Raw genomic sequence first — 27,893 nt, forward strand, 5'->3', positions numbered from 1 at the left:
TTTTACCCAGTAAGCAAGAGGGAGCTAGCGATATGACATGGACAACAGAAAAAAGTGGCACACACAGTCTCATGCCCCCAGGCTACTTCTGCTGGGATTAAAATATGTGATTTGTACTTATTAGGGTGATGCTGGACCTATACCAGGGCAGCAAGCAATGGAATGCGTTGATCTTTCTATGTTTTTATTGACCTGCTGATGAACAAAAGTCACGGCACACATGTATGCCTGTATCTGTGCATCGTGTGTATGCAGACAGGGAGCCATACTCTTTATACCCCTCAATATACACATATCATGTCCCTCTCTCCCTCCCTCACCTAGCCAGCCCACCCCTTGGTGGATAATTGTGTCTCTTTGTTTTAAACTCAGACCCCAAAACAATGCCTTTTATGTGGGAAAAAAATGCAAAAGGCATTTTTGCCATTGCTGTTGGTGGTGAACTGTGTGTGATGTGATTGAGTCTGTGTGCTCCAGTAGAACCAGTTGCCCAGTCCTGCTTCCTGTGACATCATCCTCCTGGACAGGCAGAGGTGTGTACTGGCAGCTTCTCCTGCTTTCTGAAGCAACCGGAGTGCCACGTGCAAGTAATCGTTCATTTCCAAGACAAAGAGCCTGTGTACACACTCATCTCCCTGAGAGAAGCATGGTTTTCACAGAGGTACTCATGGTCCTGAAACCCAGCTCATTAACCCTCCTGAAATTCATGAGGAGGCTCTGCTGAGAAGAGTCACTGATGACAGAATTTTAAACTTTATTTTCCGTCCCCAATAATGTTGGTGATTATCCCCATGAAAACGCATGGGCTTTCTGTGGCTGTCAAGGACTTTCTAGAGAAATTGGCCTTGAGCTTGCCATTTTGTCAGTGCTGGCTCTGTGCTTCATTAACTCCAGGGAGCTCGAAGCCTGTTTTTTTGTTTGTTTGTTTTTTTAAACAGATTTGGACAAAACAGAATCTAATGATAGTGATAGACAGTGATGATGGCAGCCAATGTGATGAACTGAAGCATTGTTTTTATTTATTTTATTTATTTGCTTTTGCTTATTTGGTCTTAAATACCAAGTTGAGATAACATTCAATGAGATTTCAGACAGCGTTAAAAGTGAAATGACAAATTCTGTGGGATTCCGTATAACTGATGAGACATGATTATTTGTCAAATAAAACAAAATAGAACTGTTCTTTGTGGTGTCTTCTTCAAAGTAGCAGCTCTGAAACATACCTAAACCCAAATGTCAAGCAGTGTGTTTTGGTTTGCTAGAGTTCCTGTAACAAGGTGCCCCTAACTGCATGGGTCAAATGTGCTGGAGGCAGAAAGTTTGAGATCAGGTTGTCACAGGGTCTATTGCCTTGGAAGGCTGTAAGGGACAATCTGTCCCAGGCCCCTACCCTCGCTTCTGGTGATTTGCTGTCAATAGATGGCGTTCCTTGGCTTATGGAAGCATCGCCTCAATCTCTGCTTCATCTTCACATGATGGTTTCCTCGTGTGCCTCTATCTCTGGATCCAAATTTCCCCTTTATGTGAGGACCTCTGTCGTATTGGATTAGGAGCCCACCCTACTCCAGTATGACCTCATCTCAACTATATCTGCAATGACCCTGTTGCTGCATAAGGCCACATTCTGAGGGACTGGGGGTTAGGATGTCAACATATGACTTTTGGTGAGGGGATAGCAATTCAGCCCAGCACCGGCGGCATTCCTGTTTCCACCCCATCCCACACCAAGCAGCCCCATCAGCTGCTGAGCCAGCAGCCGCTCTGCCCTGCAGCACAGGTGGGGGGTCAGCCACTTAATATCTGTGGTTCAAACAGCAAGGAGGAAGGTCCTGAGTCTCCAACTAATCAGTGGAAGAAAGGAAGAGAGGACAGAGAAGGGAAGGGAGCATTCTTTTAAGAAAAAGGGGGAATGGAGAGGAGATGAGGAAAGCGTAGTGGGTGAGATGGTGGGCCCCCCAAAATCCATCCAAGTCCCCAGAATCTGTGAGTGTGACCTTATCTGGAAAAAGAGTATTTGCAGATACAGTTCAGTTAAGGGTCTTGAGATGAGATCATCCTCGATTACCCAAGTAGGCTGTAAATCCAAAGCTAAGTGTCCTTGTAAGAGACACTAGAGGAGATGACATAGACACAGAGAAGGCATGTGAGGGCGGAGGCAGAGATGGGAGCAATGCAGCCTGATTTGGTTGGGATGTTTGTCCCCTCCAAATCTCATGTTGGAATGCAGTCCCCAGTGTGGGAGATGGGACCCAGTGGGAGGTATGTGGGTCACAGGGCAGATCCTTCAGGAATGGCTTAGCGCCTTAATGAGTGAGTAATGAGTGACTATCACTCTATTCAATATTGCAAGATCTGATTGTTATTACAAACAGAGCCTGGCACCTTCCCCTCCCCCCTCTTGTATCCTTCTCTCCCCATACGATCTGTTCACTCACCACTGACTCCCCTTCGCCTTCTGCCATGAGTGGAAGCTTTCTGAAGCCCTCACCAAAAGCAGATGCTGGCACCATGCTTTTTGTACAGCCTGCAGATCCATGATCCAAATAAATTTATTTTCCGTATGAATTGCCTAGTCTCAGGTATTCTTTTATAGCCATGCAAATGGACTAAGACACAGCCCCAATCCAGGAGCCACCAGAATAAATGCCAGGCCTCCCCTAGAGCCTTAGGAGGGAGCATGGCCCTGTCTGCTGATACCTTGATTTCAGACTTGTGACTTCCAGAACTGTGAGAGATACATTTCTGATTTTTTAAGCCACCCTGTTTGTAGTAATCCATTGAAGCAGTCACAAGAAACTAATGCAAAGGAAAAGAAAGAAGTGCCATTTTGAGGGGCCCTTAGGGTCCCTAGTGGTGGCCCAAAGGGGCACTACCCTGAAACCCCTAAAGTCCTACATTTTTCTCCAGCTCTGCTGTGCCCTGACTCACGTGAGGAATAGCAGAACCACCAGCTGATCCTGTGCTGTCTCAAGCGACAGTTTCCTTTGAGCACCAGCACCTATCCCTTCCCTGTCCACCGCTCTCCTCCTGGATCTGTATTCAGACCCATGCTCACCCGAACTTGACCTTAGCAATGTGACACTGGAAGGAAAACAGTTGCTGCATATGCTCTGTTTAACCAATGGAATTATGTTAAACCAAACAAACATCACTGAATCTTCAGACTTACAAAGAAGTCAACAACCCATACTTTTTTTTGCAAGTGTGAGTTGAGTGAGTGAGTAATGAGTGAGTATCACTCTATTCAATATTGCAAGATCTGATTGTTATTATAAACAGAGCCTGGCACCTTCCCCCACTCCCTCTTGCATCCTTCTCTCCCCATAAGATCTATGCACACACTGCCTGCATTTGAAAATAGGGTAGGAGGGACTGCTCATATTGGATTATGAAATGTACATAGAAAATATCGTTCTGTAATATGAAGACCGCTCTTTGCTGGATGGTTGTGTGGATTTGTGTGGTTTGGGTTGGTTTGATGAGGCTGACCATAGTCACTGTGTAATAATAATTAAGCTACTTGTCAACCAACGTGTAGGCTCCTGCAATCCTAGCAGATGATCACTCAACTCACTGTCATCTGTCAGATCATGCCAAATGGGCTTGACAGAGTGGCAGGGCAGTGTGCAGGGCATGCTTGGTGCCTGCATTTCGGAAGGTGACACTGCTAAGAAGTCATTCTTACCAAGGGAAAGGACCTCCTGTCACGGTACCTCATTGCAGAATGAGAGCAGACAGCCAGGAACATCAGAGTCCTGCTGGGCAGAGGCTGCTACCCCGCTGTACAACCTGCTGGAAGATGCAGGGCCTGTGCCTGTGGGCCAGTTACTCTCAGCCAAGTGTGAATGACAGCCTCTATCCCCTGCCTGGGCTCCCTAGTGAGGGAGACAAATAGATAGTTAAAGTTTTCCAAAAATTGCAATTTCAGAAGAGAAAACTCAAACACTGAACACTTTCCTGAGGTTTGAGCCAATTGATGTACAGAAGCCCTGTGTCTAGTGTTTTCCTGCTTTTTAAATCTTCCATGCAATCTCTTGTACTCATCAAATCTTTCTCCCTTTGCTACAAGTGAAATCCCATCCCAATAAAGAAATTGCCACAGCACTGCAGCTTCTTTTCTTTTCCTGAAATTTTACAGCATTAATATTGCTTGTAAAAAGTGGGTCATCAGCTTGGCTCAGATATAGCAATAAGTCATTTTAATTGAGTGAAATTAGTGAAAATAAACTTTGGTCCATTTTTGGTCTTCTAAGTTCATTTTTTGCTTCTGTTTTTATATCTACTTGGTCTCTTTTTATTCATTTCATCATGCCTTGTGTTTTTTCTACCTATCTACTTGTGAATAGTTCATACAATTACAACACATAGTTACTGATTTTTTTTTAGTTTAGCACAAATACAACCACCAAAGTTTTACAGTCATCAAATATAAATCCTGTATGTTTTATGCATTCAACATAAGCCTACAATATAAATGCTGGAATCCTGGGTAGATTAATAGTAATGCTAACAGTTTCATTAAAAATGTCTACTGTGGTTAATTAACAAAGATACAGTCAATATTATATAGCCTGAGACATTCTTGCAGTTCATAGGAATAGTGTTTTCACCAGCTAGGAAATTTGGAGAAATATCTAAAGCACAAACCAATTTTACTAAAATACATTTTAAGTATCTTTGGGTTCTCATGTTATTTTTCTTGAAATAGAAATTCTGTGTACTATAAAAATACAAAAGAGGCCCAATTCCTTTATCCAAAAAAAAAATAAAAAATAAAAAATAAGCTCTGACCCAGATATCAAAAGTTTTTTAAGCTAACACTATTAAAGATCAATCTCGAAGTGAGGACAAGGGATTGGAAGCATTTTTTAAGAAACGATACTATTTCTTTTGTTGGTTAGAACCATCTAAACTATCTTGTATCTAGGAAAGAAGATTACCTCCTAAACATAAGAAGGACGAGTCTTTTATTTATAAGATCTGGAAAAGTTCAGGCGCCTGGCATGTAATTAGGGCCCCATTATATGTGTTAGAAAAAGAGATAAAGTGATGGTCCAACCACCCAAAGCCACAGTAGGCTTGCTGCCTTCTTAGCTGTATTTCAGCTCTGGAGTAAATCCTAGATGTACAGGTTTTTTATAAGCCAAATCAGACCCTGGTGAACCAGTGACCTAAAGCCACCTAAGACTTCCTGGTATCCAAAGTTCAATTCCATAATTTATTGCCATGTGGAAACCAGCACTTGGCTTGGCTGGTAGGTCCCAGGACAAAAATCGACGTGGGCAACACAATTATATAAGTTTCATACAGTGAACTTCCTCCATTTGAGAGCCATCTTGGAATTCATCCATAAACTTCTCATTGGTTAATAAGGAAGATGAAATTTTAAGCAAATAATTATATATCCTTCTTTAATGCCATGTATCTCTCTAGTTTATGAAGTCCTCTGTGAACAAGGTGTGCACGTATAATATAAGAACAAGACAGGTGCATTTAGGAATAAAGTATATTGAGGTGAACTGCTCCCATCAGCCAACACTAAAAACAGACTAACACACGTCTTCTCTGACTATCCCTTTTTCATAGTAAGAGTTTTTCTTTCAGTTGTGGTTTTCGTCAACATTAATCTAAGTTGTGAAATTACAGCTTCTGTGGTGTAAAGATCTGTGTGCACTTGATGACATGAAAACTTAATAGAAGGAACAAGAACAGTAACAGCGGGGCCCCAGACTGAGCCCTCAGACACCCACTTCTCTGGAAAGGGAATGGATACCATGCCCAAGACGGCTTTCTCTATTCTGATAAATTTCTCTATTCTGATAAGTTTGGCAAAACCTGTGCTTAAACAAAGTTGAACACTTGGCTTCATTGTGTCTGTTGGTCTGCTCAGAGCCTTTACTTTGCTAATTCAAAGTAAATTTACCAATACATTATAAATCTCTGAGATGAGTATGAAGTACAGTATTTCCTGCATTTATGTTGCAGTGAAACCCTATTTATAACATAGCATCTTATAAAACTAGTATTCCCCAGACCTGCATAGACGTAAATAGCAACTGCAACAGGATAAATGTGAATGCAATTTTCAATTATCAAAGTACTATTGCACCTTCTTACCTTGTGTGATCAAAAGCCTCATGCAATTTATTAATTTATCAGTAGACATAGGTTTGTTAGCTGTCATCCTATCCTCAGTTTATATGATAGAAGGATAAACTATATATATCAGCAAACTAGATGCAACTTCAATGAATGTTTTTGGAGTGACTGGCTGAATAAACGCATGATAGGGAAGGTGTCACACAGCTGGTAAAGGCAGTCTATCCATGTGAAAAGAGCTCAGAGGAAGGAATCAGGAGGGTTAGGCTGGAGAGAAGAGCTTCTGCCTAAGACACTTATGGTCACCAAAGCTCAGGTGACAGCTCTGTGACCTTTCCCATACCATTTAACTTCTATTTGTCTTCTGGATAAATTGGAAATTACACCTGCCATTTTTATATCCCTAGGGTAATGTAAGACACAAATGGAAATAATGAATATGAATGTTCTTGAAAAAGTTAGAACACTACATAATGTCATCTATGATTAATAGCATATGAAGAAAACCAACAGATGATTCCCTCTGTCCATATCCTTAACTGGGTCTGATTTTTATTTTGGCAGAGGTGTAAATCAATTTGGAAAAGCAAGAATGAGGGAATGTGATTTTTTAATTCATCATTAAGCCACTGCAGTAATCAATGAATGACTGCTATTCCAGTGTCACTCAGGTTGGAGGACTAATTTCAGATTCTATTCCTGAAAACAAACTTTTCTTTAGAGAAACACTGATCTCATCTGTCTCAGACAGACAATTGTCTTCTGAAATTTTCATCTTAGGAGAGTTCTTGGGTTTTGCTAGATAGCAATCTTGACCTAAAAATAAAATACCCTTCATAGGTTTCTCCCCTGAAGCTAGAATCAGTAAGTTTAAATTTTCATCATTCCTTTGTGCTAAAATTAGTCAATGAATTGAGATAATTATTTTTATGGCTATTATGCTTAATAGTTAATCAAATTATTTAAATCCTGTTAAAATGTATCATATTAGTTGGTTGCCTCATTTTCAATATTTCTCAAAAATCAATTTATTTCTAGTTCAAAAAGGAACTTCAGCAAATCTCTTGTTAATTAACTGCCATTTTTATTTTTAGAATCATTCTTATACTAGTTAAATATGCATATCTCAGCCACCTTCTTGCCCATAGTTTTACTCATTTTCTTAGTTCTTCACACTTCAACAGTGTGAGAATTTCTCCGAATCTAATTCAGTGAATTCCCCTGGATGAGACAAGGTGCTGAAACATACAATTCCTTTTGTCTTCCAAACAGATGGAATAGGTTATTTATTTGAGTGTAATAACTCTTGAAAGAACTGCATACCGTATGCCATAAACCTATAAGATTCTGCCTCATTCAATGTTATTTCTTTTCAGAGGATTGAGTTACTCTTTGAATCATTTTCTCAGACCAACTGCTTCCCAACTCGGGCATGTGAAATAGGATCTTATATGTGTTACAGGTCTGTTCTTGTTTTTGTTTTTGTTTTTGTTTTTTTGATACTGAGTCTCACCCTGTCGCCCAGGCTAGAGTGCAATGGCATGATCTCAGCTCACTGCAACCTCCACCTCCCGGGTTCAAACAATTCTCCTGCCTCAGCCTCCCAAGTAGCTGGGATTACAGGCACCCACCACCATGCCCAGCTAATTTTTTGGGATTTTTTTGTTTGTTTGCTTTTTTGAGACAGAGTTCACTTTGTTGCCCAGGCTGGAGTGCAGTGGTGTGATCTTGGCTCATTGCACCCTCTGCCTCCCAGGTTCAACGATTCTTCTGCCTCAGCCTCCCAAGTAGCTGGGACTACAGGCACGTGCCACCATGCCTGGCTACTTTTTGCATTTTTAGTAGAGATGGGGTTTCGTCATGTTGGACAAGCTGGTCTCGAATTCCTGACCTCATGTAATTCACCAGCCTCGGTCTCCCAAAGTGCTGGGAGTACAGGTGTGAGCCAGCGTGCCTGGCCTGTATTTGTTTTTTAAAATAATGGTTATCAGAAAAAAAAGTAAGGAACTTTAGTGTGCCTTCTAGAATTTGTCTTATCATCTGCCCATAGCAACTATTTGATCCCCTGGCTCCAGATGGTCCCTTCTTACTATTCCTTCTCTCTCTCCTTTTCTATTTGAATAAATCTCTAATCAATTAAAACAACAGGCAGATTACAAAAGAAGATTCATGTTTTAAAAAAATCAAGGCATCTCGTGAAATATTTATTTGAATCCAGCAAGAGCAAAGGGGCAGATGTGGAGATGCACAGGTCCCTTTCTGGGAAAAGGGGACTGGTATGATCAATCCAGAGGCTTGGTGTTGCCACAACCATCTTCCACTGTGTGAAAGGAAGACAAAGGAAAAGCATCAAGATGAGAAAGGGGTTTTCTTATGGATTATGGCAGGAGAGTCAGAATTAAGACCAGCCCTCTACATTTAAAACTAAGTTCAAAATGACCCTGGTTTGTAAGGTTACATTTAGTCAGGGCATGCTGGGCAAACAGCAGTTTTCTCACAAGTTAATCACATTGTCACATATTGGTATTGCCAATGTCAGAGATGATGTTAATTAGGGAGTCTGCAACTGTTAGGAAATGGGTCAAAGATTCATTATTTGGGACTACAGTAGAAAGGCGGTTGTGTGTTTGGTTTGTTTGCTTGTTTGCTGTGGGTTCGTTTCCCTGAGCTTGGCTTCATTCTATTTCCCTGAATGGGGACTGTGACAAGCACATGATGTGCACACTGCCATGACCAGGGCAGAGCTGGGTACTGGTTTGCCCTTACAGTTCTTCCTAATGCTGATGTTCTGCCCCTAAAATAGATTTAGCCACAGGTATTTGGTTCGCAGTTTTCTTATTTGTGATCATTCATTTGATATGTTGTCTTATCAAACCAGTTGTATAGACATAGGTATAGCGAGCATTGTTGATTCATTCACAAAGACCCCTTGGCATGGTTATAAAAATGAGAGCTATATGATGTTAAATCTTTAGGGTTAACTTTTGTTTTGTGGTCACTTTTATATCTGTGGCAGAAATATTTTGGATTGCTGAAATCAGTAATCCAGAACTTTCAGATTCAAAGTTCGCCTCTTCCAGGTTTCACTCCCATTACCTGTGTCTCAAAGATTATTCCATCTCTCTGAGCTCCAAGTTTTCAGTGCTCTTGCCCATACTACCTGTAGGGTTGGGATTCCCTAAGCCAACGTTCCCCCACCTTGTTGGCAGCAGGGACCAGTTTCATGGAAGACCATTTTTCCATGGACTGAGGTCAGTGGGGAAGATGGTTTCAGGATGAAAGTGTCCACCTCAGATCATTGGGCATTAATTAGATTCTCATAAGGAGTGTGCAACCTAGATCCCTCGCATGCACTGTTCACAATAAGGCTCACACTCCTGTGAGAATCTAATGACACCACTGATCTGACAGGAGGCGACGCTCAGGCTATAATGCTTGCTCACCTGCCGCTCACCTCCTGCTGTGTGGCCTGGTTCCTAACAGACCATGGACCAGTATTTCATGGCCCAGGGCTTGGGGAACCTCTGCCGTAAGCTACACAACATGAACCAAGCCAGTGTCCTGGGAGGATGGTATAGGCGTTAACTCCACATATGAAATGCAGTCATTTTAAATGAGCTTGTTGTGTCCAATTAGATTATATTTCCCTTTAAATGTAACATCTCTGGCATGGTCATTATTACAGATTTGATTTACTCAATTACATTCTGGTAGGAAGGAGGACAGATTCTAGGTAAATATGAGAGCCTATGGCTAAAGAAAACACCCAGATTAGTAATAATAATAGTTAAATACTAATGTAACTATTGCTTTCAGTTGTTGTATAGTTTCAGACCAATCAATATATGTCATATTTGCAGGACTATTATAATTAGTAGCTTTTCCTGATAATGTCTTCTGTTTTAAAATTTTTAAAGGATTTTTAAAATGAATTTTGAGGGATTAATTAGAAGATACCATTTAAGGAATGTTTTATTCTAGTCTTTATAAGCTTAACCTGTTGGATCAAGCACTGGAGACAGAGGAAATAGAAAGAAGGCTTCTATAACATGCCTGATTCAAATCAGGACAGTAATCACAGTGAAATTTGTGTCATTTTTTTGAGGTAATTAATCCTTGTTTTGTTGATCTTGGATTAGTAGGCACTCCAGTCTCTCAAAGTTTTCTGCCTCCAATGCAAACAAGTTCCGGAACTCCTGACTCAGTCCCTTGGTAGTCTTCATTTGTGGTGGTGATATCAGCTGATATAGGGGTGCGTGTAACTAAGGTCCAATTTTAGAGTCCTTTAATCGAGCTTTTGTGATGTTTCTTCCAGCAGACATCATTACTGACCCATGGCTTTGGCAGGGGTAGTTAGGATAGTGTGACAAAAAATCAGAAACCACCTGTTGGTGCTAAGGCTGAATAGATCTGGTTGTTAACTCATTATAACCACTAATATCCAAATTGAGGCCAGTTTGTTTCATAAAGAGCTAGTCAGTGACTGCCATGAGAGTGGTGAGGGCGCAGAACAATCTCCACGGCCTTTTAATTTATTCCATCCAATGTGTATTTGGATTACCACCAACTGAAAAGTCTATTTTAAATGTGAAAATGGGATCTTCTTTTAAAAAATTGTTGACCATTATTGTGCCATTCTTTAACACGAAAAAGAGTGTGCCTCTCTCCACAATGAAAAGGTCATCCCTGCTGAATCATAATCATGATGCTCATATTTTACTCATCATAATTAAGTGGTGGTTGAGCTTTTCATGTTTTCATTTGGCAGGTCTTTTTGTATTGGATTCTTGATGAACAGGACAGCTCTCACCATAATATTAAATCAAATAAAAATCTACAAAATGCTGAACATAGCTAATTATTTCTAGGATCCCTTTTCTCATAAGGTGAAGAAGAAAAATCTTTAGCGTCACCAGAAGCTTTGTGAGAAACCCCAGAGATGGTTTAGATGTAGAAGATACTTCTAAAAGTTGTATTAGTTTGAGGCCAGGTGCGCTGGCTCACACCTGTAATCTTTATCAGCACTTTGGGAGGCCGAGGTGCATGGATCACCTGAGATGAGGAGTTCGAGACCAGCCTGGTCAACATGGTGAAATCCCATTTCTACCAAAAAATATAAAAAATTAGCCAGGTGTGGTGGTGGGCACCTGTAATCCCAGCTACTTGGGAGGATGAGGAAGGAGAATTGCTTGAACCCAGGAGGCAGAGGTTGCAGTGAGCCGAGATCATGCCATTGCACTCCAGCCTGGGTAACAAGAGTGAAGCTCTGTCCAAAAAAAAAAAAAAAAAAGTTGTATTAGTTTGACTGTGGGGGTGCAGATTTGTGGAGGGCAATTTCAAAGAGTTATCTGGGGATGCAAGATGTGAGTGTAAATCTGGAGTGGCTAAAGACAAGACGTAACTTCAGCTTGGCTCAGCATGATAATATTTATAATAAAGTGGTTAAAGAAGTTATTAGGAACGCTAGCATTTTCATGAGCAAGGATCTTTTACTAAATATTGATTTGAAAGATTGAACTCCAGCATTTCCACAAGTGAGGAAATTTTGCTAAAAGTGACTCAAGAGATTAACAAAAGCACAAAAAAATTAACAGGATATCAAGTAGGAGGATTTTAGTGATAAAGAAAGCTTTTGTTCTTTGGGCACAGACTATTCTTCACAATTTCTTACTGAAAACAGAGTATATACTCAGATACACTCAGAGAGAAAACCCAACTGTAAGTTTATTATTTTCGTACCCTACTCATGTAACATTTGCAGTAGAGAGTTCACAAGCCTTTACTCTATCTTGTAAGTAAACTCATCAAAATTACACAAACTTTATAAAGACAGTAACACCTTTCATTGTTTTTTTTTTCAAGTTCATTATTTCCAGGCACTATAAACCAACGCAAATAAGATTCACTTCTTCTCAAACTTTCCATAACTTACTGCACATCCTCAAATATGGCTTAATTTTACATATTAACACACAGCCAGACTTTTTAACCTGAGATACACTTTCTTCCTTGATAAACAAAACTGCATTCCATTATCTTAGAGACACATTCATATTATTTTACAACTATTGTATCTAGTGTAGTGTAGTGGGCAGAATAACGTCCTCCCAAACATGTCCAGAGCCTATTCCCCCAAACCTGTGACTGTGCCACCTTACATGGCCAAGGGGAATTAAGGTTGACAATCAGCTAACCTTGAAAAAGCAAGAAGACCCTGGATTATCCCAGTGGACCCGATGTAATCACAAAGGTCCTTAAAGTGGAAAAGGGAGCAGTTGGGAACAAATGAGAGGGTCAGAGCGATGTGACACAAGAAAGGCCCGTTGTTGCTAGGTTTAAAGTTAGAAACAGAGGGTTACATGCCAAGGAAGTCAGGTAGCCTCTAGGAACTGGAAAAGGCAAGAAAATTATTCTCTCCTAGAGCTCCCAGAATGCAGTCCTGCCCACACCCTAATTGTAGCCTAGTAAGACCGCTGTTGTACTTCTAACCTGCAGAACTGTGAAATAATAAATGTATCTAGTTTTAAAGCACTGAACCTGTGGTGATTTAGTATAGCAGCATTAGAAAACTAACACATACAGCATCAACTTTTCATATTAGTTATAACTTTGAAACCGTGTAACTGAGTTGTTTCCTCACAGACATAGAGAAGGCTGGGAGACAGTTACCTGTGTGTACTTGAGATCAGCTGAGATTCCAGAAAGCTGCCTGTGGTTCCTCACAATGTACTTCCTCCAACAGTTTGATAATATTGTTTTCTATTTCATGAATTAGCAAGACGAACAAGTCCAGGACATTTGTACATCTGCAGATATTTGAAGCACATATATGTGTATGCCTATGTGTTTAGTGGACAGTGTTTTTTCAAAAAGAGGACATTAAAAATTTTACTCAGGGGAATTTAATGGAGTAACTCAGTAACAGATTGTTGTAGAATTCTCTAAGGTGAAGAAGAGCAACTCCTTCATGAAACAGGAGTTATTGAAATTCAATCTAGCTGAACACTTATTAACCTTTTTAAATTTTCAAATAATAATGTTAGCCTATCTGTTTAATAAACCTAGAATTGGAAATCTTAAAAATTCATATTATTAAAAATTGAGGAAATAACCTACTCTTTTATAAAACAGATCATGCTAACCAAAGATTTATGAAATGATAAGACCAGGGGAAAAATACCTCTGTTTTTCCCCTAATATTATCAAACCAGTCTAATTTTGCAAAGATTTGCTTTAGCTAAAAATACTGCATCAACTCTTTTTACCTTAGATACTAAATATTGAAACCTCTTCAAATATCCTCAAAGGTCCTGAAGTGTCTTGGTACTATTTTTTCCCTTGTCTTTGCTAACCTGGTATCAACTGTTATTTCTTTGCTTTAAATTTTTTAACCTAGCTACCAAGGCTGTTAATGTAATTCATTGTGAAATTTCTTTGTGTCTTTCCTTGAAATAAGCTTTTGTGAAAGATATATATGTGTGTGTGTGTGTGTGTGTATGTGTGTGTGTGTGTATATATATATTTTTGTTTTGTTTTGTTTTGTTTTGTTTTGTTTTGTTTTGTTTTGTTTGAGACAGAGTCTTACTCTGTCACCCAGGCTGGAGTGCAGTGGCATGATCTCGGCTCACTGCAACCTCCGCCTCCCAGGTTCAAGCGATTCTTCTGCCTCAGACTCCCAAGTAGCTTGGATTACAGGCTCCCACCACTGCACCCAGCTAATTTTTTTGTATTTTTAGTAGAGACAAGGTTTCACCACATTGGCCAAGCTGGTCTCGAACTCCTGACCTCATGATTCACCCACTTCGGCTTCTCAAAGTGCTGAGATGACAGGCATGAGCCACCGCACCTGGCCAAATTTTTATTTTTTTCTTAAAGGACCAGCAGCTTAAAGCATTCTGAGAGTGTTTTTTCATTGGCAATTTTTTAGTTTTCTTGTTGTAATTACATATATAAGGACTTACTTGTTTACATAAGCCCATCAAATTAGGAGTCCCATTTATCAGTCTCATCCAGAGAATAGAAAAGTTATACCAATTTCTAGACAGAGAAAATGTTTATACACATACAACAGAAGAATCCCAGCAAACTCTTGGATAAGCTGGAGGATTCAGGAACTTATAACTGAATTTCTTATCTCATATGTGCTATTTTTTTTGTAATCCTTGTCAAATCCATTGTGGGTTGAACCAGGGGATACATGTTAAGATTTATTAACACCTTTTTGTCAGCACATGTTTATTGGTATATTTCTATATTTCTGTGTGACTTTTCTAACTTTTAACTTGAAAAAAATTATAGATTCACAGGAAATTATAAAGATAGTAAGGGAGGGTCCTATGTATCCCTCAGCCAGTTTCCAGCAATGGCTATATCTTATGTAATTGTAACGCAATAAATCAGGAAATTAACATTATAATATGTGTGTACAGTGTCATCACCTGTGTGGATTTGTATAACCATCAAGGTTATCAAGATACAGAATTATTCTCTCAGCCCAGTGATATTTGTTGTACCATCTTGTCATAGTCACACTCTTCCTAACTATCCTAAACTCCTAGCAACCATTAATTTGTTCTCCATCTCTATAATTTTGTTATTTCAAGAATGTTATATAAGTGGTATCTTACAATATATAACCTTTTGAGATTGACTTTTTTCACTTAGCATAATATCATTCAAATATTTTCAGATGATAGCATGTAGTGTTCCTTTTGATTGCTAAGTAGTATTCCATGTGTTTTATTTTAGGGGAAAAAAAAAGATAAGCACTCAGAACCTTCCAGATGTTTCCAGAGGTCAGAGATCTCCGGACCTTTCCCATGTTAACAAGCATTCAGACATTTTCAGTAACTAAGCAATACCATTTTGAATGCTTCACCAATTTGGTCTATAAGCCACATTAACCAGTTTTAAAATATATTATTTTTACGTGTATTTTTCCCCTTTGATGATAGACTGTGTTTAAATTGGATATATTTATAGTGTGCAGATGACAGATTTCTGTAAATTAAGCTCCAAATATTTCCCAAAAGAGAAATGAGAGACAAAACATTCCAGCATTCTAAACATCAAACAACCTTTTATATACAGAAGGAAAAAAACTCTTTCATACTAGCTTACAGACATCCAATCACACGGAAATCAGCTTGTCACGTTTATATCATCAATTATTGCTGAAAAGTAAATTCAGAGAGGGGAGAGGATTCTAGGCTGATGGAGAAGTAGGAAGCACCAGGAATCTGTCTCCCCACCTAGACACAATCACATTGGCAGAATCTGTCTATTAGTCAGGGTTCTCCAGAGGGAGAGGACTAATAGGATATATGTATATATGAAAGGGAGTTTATTAAGGAGAATTGGCTCACATGACCACAAGGGGAAGTCCTATGATAGGCCATCTGCAAGCTGATGAAGAAAGAAGCCATCAGTGGCTCAGTCTGATGCCAAAAGCCTCAGAAGTAGGGAAGACAACAGTGCAGGCTTCAGTCTATGGCTGATGGCCCAAAAGCTCCTGTCAAACCAATGGTGTAAGTCCAAGAGTCTAGATGCCAAAGAACCTGGAGTCTGATGTTCAAGGGCTAGAAGCATCCAGCATAGGGGAAAGGTGAAAGCCAGAAGGCTCAGCAAGCCATCTTATCACACCTTTTTCCACCTGCTTTTGTTCTAGCCATTATAGCAGCAGATTGGATAGTGCCCACCCACTGTCTCTCCCCCAATCCACTGACTCAAATGTTAATCTCCCCTAACAACACCCTCACAGACATACCCAGAAACAGTGCTTTACAAGCCACCTAGGCATCCTTCAGTCCAATCAATCTGGCACCTAATATTAACCATCACACTGAATGTAACTGTTTTGAAACTCTGGAGTCTATTGAAGGCTTAAAAATTTCAGAAGATTTGGACAGTAAAGTGCAGTTTATTTGGTCAATCAGCTTAGCTCAGCAGTAGCTACCCATCCCCCACCCCTCAGCCCTGTGGCAGGTAGCTGTGCACATGTTCCTAGAGCAGCTTACTTGCAGCTGGCAGAAGCCAGAGTTGGCACAAAATACTGTGTCCTGTAAATATTGGGGATCTGTTCTTTCTGCTGATTGCTGCTTCTCACTACAGAGATACAAACACAGAGGCAAGCAGCCATTGTTGCACACACACATACCATGATTGCAAGCCCCTCCATCTTTGGCTGAAGTTATTTTCAGAGGATTTAAAGAGCTGACACACTCACCCTCCTCATCCACTTTGTTTTTTTCTTTTCCCTTTTTGGGAGGCAGTCATTAAAGACTAGCATATTCAAAAGCAACTGCATATACAAGAGAAATAAGAGAGCCATTGTGCTTGATCAGGGAAACTCTCATGCTCAGAAAACATCTGTGAAGATCTTACGGCTAATTCTTAGCACAGAGACAGCCTAAAACAGTCAAAAACAAAACAAAAACAAAAAAATAACAAACCCTGAAAAAGAGGAAGAATCTGATTTCCAGATAACCCATTATTACATTCCAATTTTAAGTTTCAACAACAACAAAAAACCAGAAGGCACACAATGAAACAGGGAAGTATGACCAGTTTAAAGGGAAAAACAACAACAACAACAACAACCAGAAGCCATAGCTGAAAAATGGCACAAAAGCAGAGCTACTAGACAAAGACTTTAAAACAACTGTTTTAGAGATGTTCAAAGAATTAAAGGAAGATATGGAGAAAGTCAAGTCAAGAACATGATGTGTGAACAAAATGGAAACATAAAGTCATAGAAAACCTAAAAAGATACAAAGAAAATTTAGAGCTGAAAAGTACAATAATTGAAATGAAAAATTCACTAAAGAATTGCAAAGGTAGATTTGAGCAGGCAGAAGAAAGAATCAGCAAACTTGAAGTTAGGAAAATTGAAATTATTGACTTTGGAGAACGGAAAGAAGAAAGATCAAAGAAAAGGAACAGAGATTAAGGGTTCTGTGTACATCATCAAGAGGATCAAATACGCACTACAAAAGACTCAGGAGAAAAAAAGTGAGAAACGGATAGAGAGATTATTAGAGGAAATAATGGCTGAAAACTTACCAAATTTAATGAAAGGCATAAATATAAACATTCAAGAACTCAGTGAGATTCAAATAGGATAAGCTCAAATATACCCAGACTGAAACACATTAGAATCAAATTGTTGAAAGACAAAGATAAAGAATCTTGAAAGCAGGGAGAAGTGACTCATCACACACAAGAAATCCAAAATAAGGTTATCAGCTGATTTTTAAATCAAAATTTTGAAGGCCAGAGGTTGATATAGTAATGGTGCTGAAAGCAAAAAAACTGTCAGTCAAGAATCCTATGTCCAGCAGAAGTGAGGGAAAACTTAAGACATTCCTAGATAAACACAAACCAAGAGAGTTCATTACCACTAGACCTGCTCTGTAAGAAATCCTAAAGGGAGTCCTGCTTGTTGAAATGCAAGAACACTAAACAGTAATTCAAAGGTATAAGAAGAAATAAAGATCTTAGTAAAGATAAATACATGGACAATTATAAAGCTCGTATTGTTTTAACAATGGTTTATAATGCTACTTTTGTTTTCTATGTAATTCAGTACATTTAAGAAAAAACAATTACTAGTTTACAAGCTAACATTATTGTGACTTTGTTTCATAACTCTACATTTTTTTCTACATAATTTAAGAGACTAATTCATTGTAAAAAAAAAAACAATTATGTTTTGGACACACAATGTTCAAAGATGTAATTGTGTGACATCAATAACTGAAAAGTGTAGGATGGAACTGTAAATGAACAAAGTGTTTGTATGTTATTAAAGTTAAGCTGGTATAAATTCAAATTATAATGGTATAATGTTAAATGTAATCCCTGTAGTAACCACAAAGAAAATCATTAAACTATATACACAAAAGAAAATAAGGAAATTAAAACATTTAACTACAAAAAACAACACAAAGGAGATAGTAATGCAGGAAATTAGGGACAAAAACAGCTATAAGGCATATAGAAAACAGCAAAACGCTAGAAACAAGACCCTCTTTATGAGTAATTACTTTAAATATACATGGATAAATTCTCTAATCAAAGACAGAGATTGACAGAGTGCAATAAAAAATAGTCTCCAATTATATGTTGCCTACAAAAAACTTACTTTAGATTCAAAGACAGAAATAGACTGAAAGTAAAAGGATATTTGTACATCCATGTTCACACCATTATTCTCAATAGTGAAAATGAAGTATAAGCTAATTCTTCATCAACAGAAGAATAGCAAAATATGGTATATATACACAATGAAATATTATTCAGTCTTGAAAAGAAAGTTCTGGCTGGGTGCAGCGGCTCATGTCTGTAATGCCAACGCTTTGGCAGGCCAAGGTGGGCAGATCACTTGAGGCCAGGAGTTCAAGACCAGCCTGGCCAACATAGTAAAACCCTGTACATACTAAACATACAAAAAACTAGCTGGGTGTGGTGGCACATACCTGTAATCTCAGCTACCCAGGAGGCTGAGGCACAAGAATTGCTTGAACCCAGGAAGCAGAGATTGCAGTCAGCTGAAATTGCACCACTGCACTACACCCTGGATGACAGAGTGAGACCCTGTCTGGAAAAAAAAAAAAAAAGGAGGATTGTACATTCTGACTTACACTACAATATGGATGAACCTTAAGAACATTATGCTAAGTGAAATAATCCAGTCACAAAAAGACAAATCCTTTATGATGCCATTTATATGAGGTACCTGGTTGTCAAATCCATAGAGACGGAAAGTAGAATGGGGGTTTCCAGGGGCTAAAGGGAGGGGTTGGAAAGTTGTTTAAATGCTTTTAAAGTTTCAGTTTTGCAAGATGAAAAGAGTTCTACAGATGTCTGATTGTAGAATGATATGAGTTGACATAATATCAACAAACTATATAGTTAGAATGGATAAAATGGCAAATTTTATAAGTCTTTTACTGCAATAAAGAAGCTTTTTGGAAAAAAATAAACTCAGAGCACCTCAACAGAAACCCACAAGTCAGTTTTAGCAACTCCAGAAACAAGAGGGCCATAGAACTACTAAGACCTCGAAGACAAAGGAGTTGTGAGGATTCTCATCCAGGGTTGCTCTCTAGCCAGCTGACCTTCTGGAAAAATATATTTTCTCTAATCAGTTTGAGACATTTAAGTTTATAATGGTGCACAACAAAGACCATCTACACATAGGACTCCATCAGTGATCAGAAGAGATCTATAGTAAGTGTCGGAAGGGACTCAACTGACTTCCCTGTTGCCTGCTGCCTTAGAGAATGCAGGTCTTTAGACCGTAAGACCACCACTCAACATTCCTGCCACCAAAGCGAAAACCAAATGGTAGCATGCACATCAGTAACAAACACAGGACCACCACTCAACATTCCTGCCACCAAAGCGAAAACCAAGTGGTAGTATGCACATCAGTAACAAACACAGGCTTACTTCAGAAATGGAAATAGAAGGTCATAAACACAACATGGAAACAGAAGCAGTCAACGAGAGCAAGGCCGTTACCTCATCATGAAATCCCCACCAGCTCCTTTCTTCACAAGCGCTCTGCAAGGAGTGCCTTTCTTGGCAACACGGTTTGTTAGGTCTCCTGAGTCCCTCAGGGTACCTTGGTGTGCCCAACAACGCTTAACAGAAGATTTTGAGAATGAAGCATTGCAAAGAGAAAATAATCTTTACTTGCAGTTTTTCAAGAAAATCTGGATTTAGAAAACTGGTTCACCAAATATAAAATACAGGTATTTGAAGGAAACACACACACAGTGGAAAGGGTAGCAAAGTTCCAAAGTTGCAGTTAGTCCATCACTGATGAAAATATAGTCTTTTTTCCACACAATTATATTATCACCAGGGGTCGTCTCTTACCAGTATTGCAAAAATCAGAGATATAGTCATTGTTATTAGAGACTAAGTAACTTAAAAGAAATGGCCCAAGGATTCATTTCTATTGGGAACTTTAGCAAGAAAGAGTGATTTTGTTTGTGATAGTGATGGTGGTAGAGTCTTGTTTTGTACTGTTTTGATCTGACAGAGCAACAAGCTTTTCTTTTTTAAAAAACAAAATATGGAACGCCTCACAAATTTATGTATTATCTTTGCACAGGGGCCATGCTAATCTTTCTCTGTATCATTCCAATTTTAGTATATGTGCTGCCAAAGCGAGTACCATGATTTCCCTTTTTCAGATGTGATTCCATGATAGTGGATCATTGGTAGCACATTTATTCAAAATAGAAGCAAGGCAAGGTATCCACTATGCTTTCATAAATCTAAATATTCTTTGAACCTGATGACCTGCTTGTCTCTCTGATGAGATTTTGGTATGTGATTCTCTCATATAAGTAATATAATTTTGCATGTTTTTCTTTGTGTGGAAAAATAAGATTCAACTTATCCATTAATATTAAGCTTTAAAATTCACTTGGTTCTTACTACCCTCTGTGTTATTCCCACGTGAAATCTCTGAATCATGTTTCCCTACATTACCTCAACATTTCCATGGGCTCCAAGCCCTGTCAGTTACTTCTTAAGAATTTCCATCATGGCTGCTCTCAATCCCTTGATCTCCCCATGACCACCTTTTTGTAGTCACAGGTTCTTCTTTCTTCCTGAAATATTATAGTTTCCTGACAAATGAATGAATCACTCTATTATTTTCAGTCTGTGTCATACCTTTTACTTAACCAAATTAAATCTAGAAGAAGGTAGAGTCAGCTGTGCATGGTGGCTCACACCTGTAATCCCAGCACTTTGGGAGGCTGAGGCAGGCAGATCACTTGAGGTCAGGATTTGGAGACCAGCCTGGCCAACATGGTGAAATCCCATCTATACTAAAATTCAAAAGTTAGCCAGGTGTGGTGGCATGTGCCTGTAGTCCTAGCTACTCGGGAGGCTGAGGCAGGAGAATCACTTGAACCCAGGAGATGGAGGTTGCAGTGAGCTGAGATCATGCCACTGTACTCCAGCCTGTACAACAGAGTAAGACTCTGTCTTTAAAAAAAAAAAAAAAAAAAAAAGACAAAGAAGAAGAAGAAGAAGGTACAGTCAGCTGGAGCAGCCATCTGCAGTGGTTACTGGTGCCTGCTCCTTTTCAGGGCCTAAGCAGGTCATTCCAAGACAGGTACCTCCTCTGCCCCATGCCAGGCTCAAACACAGGGGGAAGCTTATGCTCTGCATCCACAGAGAATCTCCGTGCACCACAGGACCACAGCTGGGCTCCGGGTGCCCTTTCTGTCCCTGGGACTGTGAAGAACTGCCCACAACCTCCACCTAGTGATCCAGCCTCTTTCTTCCCCAGTCCTAAAAGAACCCTACCTCCATCCATTTCTCTCTCTAAAAAGAAAAGGAAACAATTTGATCACCTTAATGGTGTCAAACTATAAAAAAAGTTTGAACCACCCACTTTGCAGTTTCCTGTTGCCAATATGATCCCCCAAAAAAGGGAATTCACTTCTTTTACCCTCTGAAGAAATCTCAGACCTCAAAGACCCAAAAGTCTACCTGAACAGTAGAAGGAGAAGAGTCAAGATTCCTCCTACTAGGTAGCAAGAATAACTTTTTGGCTCTTTCAGGTGTTTAGAAACTTAGGTTAAAAAGAAAATACAAGATATGGAACAGTTATAGAAACACACTCCCTTGAGTTGTAGTGTTTATAATTTCACTAGAAGTCTAGAAGAAGGAAGTATTATTGTCAAGAAAAAGACTGTATGTTTCTTCCACCTTCAGTTTTACTATTCTGAAACCTTCCTTCTTAATGCACCAGAATTCTTTTTGTAAAATATCAAGTTGTTCTTGTTGCCCCCTTGACATACCAGAAAAAATCCTAAATGTACACCTCCTGAATCAAGCCTTCCATAACAAACAACTCCAGTCCTATCTAACTTGTGTCTTCCCTGAACTACTGTTATAAACATACAACACAAGGTCACTTGCGTCTGTAATTATTCTATGTCGCATATTTTATTATTTCCCTAATCAGCTTCAAAGTTTCTAAACACTTGAAAAAGCTAAAAATCTTGCTACCCAAATTTCTTGTGAAGATAGGAGTTAAATTTCACTGTAAAAAGACAGCATTTTCAACACATAATCAAAGGCTAAAAAAGAATTGTAACCTTTTAAAATAATTAACAAACTTTGCCCCGAGGTTTCCTTCTCCATGGAATAATATTACCTGGTTTGTTTCTTTACTTGGATGATCAAAAATATAGACTAAAATATATCCCTCCAGATAGACTGATAAATAGACTTCATGAAAAATCTCCAATTCCCTAGTAAAATGTCAGTGACTTATACTGGAAATACTAGAAATAAAATAATTCCAATGAGTTTCCTTGACAGTAAAGTTGGGGTAGGTTAAATATAACAGTTGCTCCTGATCTTTTCCATATCATGGGGCACGTGGAAAACAATAGCACTTCAATGGCACACTGGGGTAAGCAGAAGAGGCTGCTCTGCAGGGGTTGGGTACCCTGCCATCTGCTTATTCTCTGTAAGTAAACTAACATTACAGGGACACCTGCATCTTAATCAGGACTCAAGGGTTGGAAAGTCATGGAGGATGAGACTACATCTTCATATTTATCTGACGTAATTTTCAAAATGATAATACCAACAAAACTAAAACATACTACAGTCAAATTCTTACCCTCTCTTCATTTTTGGTTTTAACCTTGACAGTGCCCAAGGTCACAAAACCAGTTCTCCATACACAGTCAAGGGTGTAAATGTCCCTGTATATACAGTGACTGGAGTATTTTTTCAGTGATTTTGCCATTCCTTCATCACTTTCCTTATAAGGAAAAAGAAGAAGGAACACATTGATCATCTCATGTGTATGGAGTTCAAATGTGTATTCTAATGATTTGTGGGGGTTAATAACCTGATAGAATCTCCAGCATGGTGAGCCCTACAAAAGTAAACTCTTAACCAGAGTTAAGGCTGATTTAATGATAAACAGATAAACTATTTTGGGTGCTGTCATTAGAAAATAAGTATGCTACGTTTGGGGGTTTGCAGGCAAACCATTTTTGTCAGACACTTCCTCAGCTATCATCAAGTGAATGAACACACTTTTCTATTTCAGTAATTTAAGCATCAGCATTTTCTCTCTAAGCTAAAATAAGCCACCTAAACATAGGATAAGAGCAGATACCAAAATTACAAGGGCCTGTGTTTGCCTGGAATTAAGATATCATCGCCTACTCTCACAAGGTTCCCTTCCTGCTGCCAGGCACCATGCGCCAGAGAATTAAATAGCAGAAGAAGACATTATTTATAGATATATATGGAGGTGAAATATTTCAAATAGCCTTTAGGAGCTAGCTAAGTATGCCTAATTGGGGCATGGGAGACAAGGAAGGGATCTAACTTTGAGCACTTGCCAGTTCCGTCTGAAAAATGTGAGAACGGCCAGCTTTGCTACAGGCACTCATTTACTTACTTCCAGAAGTCAATTAAAGGAGCAGAAATGGAAGCTGCAGGTGGGATAAATTAATTGTCTTGCTGGGTTACTGGTAATGCCTAAAGTGCTTTGTAAACGAAAAGTACTCCATAAATATGTCATTATAAGCACCTTTATCACTGGGAATAGTAAGATTAATAATGCTAAAGTGAATTAAGGAAGCAGAATTAGATTGTATTATATTTTTCACACAAAAACACACCAAATTAGTAAGTGTTACACGGTAGAACTGCACAATAAAATTCCATCAGAGAGACAAACAGCTTCGGGTTACTGTAGTTCAAAGGACACACAGTTATAGATTGTCAAGTACCTCTCCTGCTTTCAGTGTTTTCCTTTGCTGTAAATGAATCGAAACTCAGTACTCACATATGTGATCATGTTCCCCACATGTTTTTGCTTTGACTGTTTTTAAAAAATGCAGGTCCCGACATAGCTTTCATTAAGTTATTTTTGAGAGTTATGTTAGAATTCCCATACATTTTTCTTGACTTCTATAAACATCAAGCGAGAACATAATAATAGCTAATACCTATTGAGTCCTGTGTCCTTGTTCATTTCCATACATTCAGTCATTTATGCTTTATAGCAACCTTGTATGGCAGGTACCATTATTGTCTTACTTTAGAGATTGAAAAAACTGAGGCTTCAGAAGCATGAAATAACTTGGCCAGTGATTTGCTCCCAGGTCAATCTAGCAGCAGAGTGGATGCACTGCCATGAGGAATGACTGCTTTTCTCTGTAGATGTGTCCTGAACTACCCAATAGAGAACATTCAGTGATGGGAAACAAACAATATTGCATAAACGTGGTCTCTTGTATTCTCTTCTCCCCCATACCCACCTCTGCCACTATCTCTGCCTTCACCTTGACCTCCTTTCAACTCTTCTCTTTATTTTCTTTGCCAGGCAAATACGCCATGCGAGACCTAGTCCACAGGCTTCCAGGAGGGAACAACAGCAACAACACGGCAAGCAAGGCCATGTCGGATGACACAGTGACAGCAGTCTGCTGCACGCTGCACGAAGTGATAACCAAGAATATGGAGAATGCCAAGGCCTTACGGGATGCCGGTGGCATCGAGAAGTTGGTCGGCATCTCCAAAAGCAAAGGAGATAAGTAAGTTACTTGGTGACGCCATATCTCTGTCCTGGTAAAATTGATTCTGAGCATGCCTTTCAACTCCAATTACGGGTAGTACTATGACTGTCACTGGAAAGCATTTGTCTCTGAGAATCAAGAGAAGGAAAATGGAACATGGTTTCCAGTCTTCTCTCTTACTGTTGGTAAAATGGATTTGACGATCCAGCACACCCTTGTGCTCCTTCCACATGGCAGCAGCACGAGTTCAACCTGGATACGTGAAGGCATTTTGTTGTTGTTCCTCTGTGGTGAGAAGTCAGTGTGTTGATGATGTCTCTACATCCTTCTGCTCTGTGCCTCTTCAGCTCTGCAACCAAGTCAGGTCCACCTTACCAACATCACAGTAGCCACCAAGTCATAGCAAGTCACCGTGCAGGATGGGGGAGGAGACAGGGCGTGATGGAATCAGAGAACTCAGTTCTAATCCAGTACCCTCCCTTACAAGCTATGAGTTGTGGGGCAAATATTTAATTTAACAAGTCACTATGCCTATACTTTCCAGTCTAAACCTAAGGGAGAGGCTGTCACAATATGCTAGCTGGAAGAGGTGTTAATCAAATCTTAAAGAATGAGTGGAAATTTCCCAGGCAGTGCGGATAGTGGTGAGAAAGGAGGGCCTTCGTGCAGATAGAACAAAAAGAGATGAGACTTAGTGTCAAAGCAACTGCACCTCCTTGAATAAGAATGCCTCCCAGTTTTTAAGAACCAACAGTATCTTACTATATACAGCCAGAGAATAGATTCACCAGCCAGCGCATCGGTGTATCAGCAAGGTGTCAATTTCACAGAAACTTTCACTAACCTTAATTAAATTTTGCCCCTTGGAAGTCCCTCGATGTAATTAAATAAGATTAAAAGGGTAAACATTTTGTTATCAAGAGTCTGTTTCTTGACTTTTCATTCCCTGCCAAGCCACCCTCACCCCCCATGCTTTTACCTATAAATGTTAAGTCATTTTTCTTTTGTTATTAAACACTTGAGGGACACACTTTGAGACTTTCTGGAAATTCTTTCTCATTATTCCACTTAATTCAGGATAGTACCAATGTATTATAGAAGATTCAGAGTTCCTGTTTAAGCACCCAGAGACCTCCAAACAGGCTCGCTCAATCAACAATTTTGCATTTGGATTTGAATGTTTTCTCATATCAAGTAGAAAAGCCCCACTGGACTCATATAATAATTGCACAGTGGAGATTGTCGGCTTGAACTATATCTTATGATATTGTACTTTACAATTAAGCACTATACTACGTAGGTAGGAAACCATATGATTTTATTTTTTATTTAGCTTCAATAGACCTTTGGAATCTCTAATTGAAGCGCTTACCTGTTTTGAGCATTAAGAGCTTAATATGGTAATGCTTTTTTTTTGAGCATACACACCTACACACATAATAAAACCATAATCTACAAAACAATCTGATATATTTTTGTCTATATTCATGAGACATTCAAAGATTAAAGTATTTCCTCTGAATTATACAGTTAGAGAGCTTTGAGGAGTGGTTTGGCATATATTAATTCTCTCCAACTGTATAAGCATTCCTACAGCAATAAGCATCACTAAATGGGCCTAAAGAGAAAAAAAAAAGGTTTTATTGAGACCTATGGTCAAAGAAAATTTTTTGGTGAAACGAATTTAAAAATCACTTGAAGAAACCGTCTGTGAAATGATACATATCCATGCTGCTAAGGTCCTGATAAGCCGGGTCCAATCTTGATTATTGTTCATGGAAAGATTTTTTTCACTAAAGATGATCCCATAAATGCCCTTTAATTTTGCTGAAAATTTCCTTATAGAATAGGTGCTCATTCTATCTTGTTGTTCCTTTATCTCTTTTTCCAATGCCAACAGTCTAGATGTACGAGTTTAATAAGAAGTGTTAAATTGGATTGAATCAAGCATCTTCCTGGTTACAGTTCTCCCGCTCAGTCAGTCTCATTCACTGTTTCATGTAGTTTATCTCTTTTTTAGTATATATACTGACTAATTTGGAGATCAAAACAAGGTTTTTATAACTACATTTATCCTCGTCTCCTACCTACACTTCAGTTTTATTATTGCTTTTCACTGCTCTTAAAACAAAATGAATTCAGAATTGCTCCAAATTTGAGCATGAAACTCACCATTTCTGACTCAATTCTATTATGATAGTAGGCATGGAGGTTCCCGTGGACTTCTAGACAAATTGTAAGGAAATAGAATTTCTTTATTGAAAATCAAATTTTTGGAACTGAGGATAATTTAATAATTAGGAACAGTAGGAATACAAATATGGAATAGCTTATTTATAAAATGATTGCTAATCTGCCCACCCTAAATTATTCCTTAAAAACTTATTTCTAGAAATAAGTTCAGTTCAAACCTGATTTTTGTTTGTGATAGTATGGGAAAACACAGATGGAAGAAACGTGCCTTGCTATGATGCTCTATTTTTATGTATTTATACATGTTCTTTATATATATATACAAGCTTAAATATGCAGTGATGTTAATGAGTCAGACTGGCGAGTTGCCAGTCACAGTCTATCAGAACGGCACAACTCACAGTGTCTGGCGGACACAACCAAGGGGGCTGGTGTTCTGTGATCTGGCCGCTGGCACAGCTGTGTTGACAGCCACAATGAACTGCACCAACTGAAGTCCTCACTACCCCTGACGTGACAGCTCTGCTGAAGATCAAACTCCAGTTGTGTAATTGTTATTAACTCTTATAGTAGCCTTGTACCCGCCATTTTGAAATCTTGATTATTTATTCTTTCCACATCATTTTAAACATCCATTATGGACATTCTATCATGTTCATCTGTCTCAAGAATACATTTGTGTTTTTTCCCCCCAATTTTAACAGTTATATGGGAAGTAGTGTTGAATGTGTCACTGTATTTTGTCATAAGATGGAAAAGCTATTAACAGTCTCAACTGTTACTGTCAGTAAAGAACTGTGTATTGTGGCTTGGGTTATAATCACTTGTCACATTAGAAACACTCAGTTGTCCAAGCCCTTCAATCCATACTTTTCAGAAGAGTTTTTCAGGTAGAAATTTCTATGGCACCCGTCTAGTGAATGCATCAAAATTAAAGTCTAAAAAGAAAGCAAAGTTTCTTTGACCTTCACATGTTAGTGTAACACTGTGATGTATTGGCATTTTAATTGAGAGGTTAAA

At 38.9% G+C, this 27,893-nt stretch overlaps 1 protein-coding gene and 1 non-coding gene across 5 annotated transcripts in view; one reads left to right on the forward strand and one right to left on the reverse strand.

Annotated features, from left to right (window-relative positions):
• CTNND2 (catenin delta 2) overlaps window positions 1-27,893 on the forward strand; it is a 928,193-nt gene that overhangs the window by 853,256 nt on the left and 47,044 nt on the right. For all 4 annotated transcript variants that reach the window (XM_007961220.3, XM_007961217.3, XM_007961219.3 and 1 more), the window contains one exon: window positions 24,488-24,698. In XM_007961220.3, the coding sequence (XP_007959411.2) occupies window positions 24,488-24,698 (211 nt within the window). The remainder of the gene's footprint in view (window positions 1-24,487; window positions 24,699-27,893) is intronic.
• LOC119620833 (U6 spliceosomal RNA) lies at window positions 20,177-20,284 on the reverse strand. Its single transcript, XR_005237400.2, has one exon. It is a non-coding gene; the product is annotated as a U6 spliceosomal RNA (small nuclear RNA).

Source organism: Chlorocebus sabaeus, chromosome 4 (genome assembly GCF_047675955.1).
Source record: "Chlorocebus sabaeus isolate Y175 chromosome 4, mChlSab1.0.hap1, whole genome shotgun sequence".
NCBI classification, from domain to species: domain Eukaryota; kingdom Metazoa; phylum Chordata; class Mammalia; order Primates; family Cercopithecidae; genus Chlorocebus; species Chlorocebus sabaeus.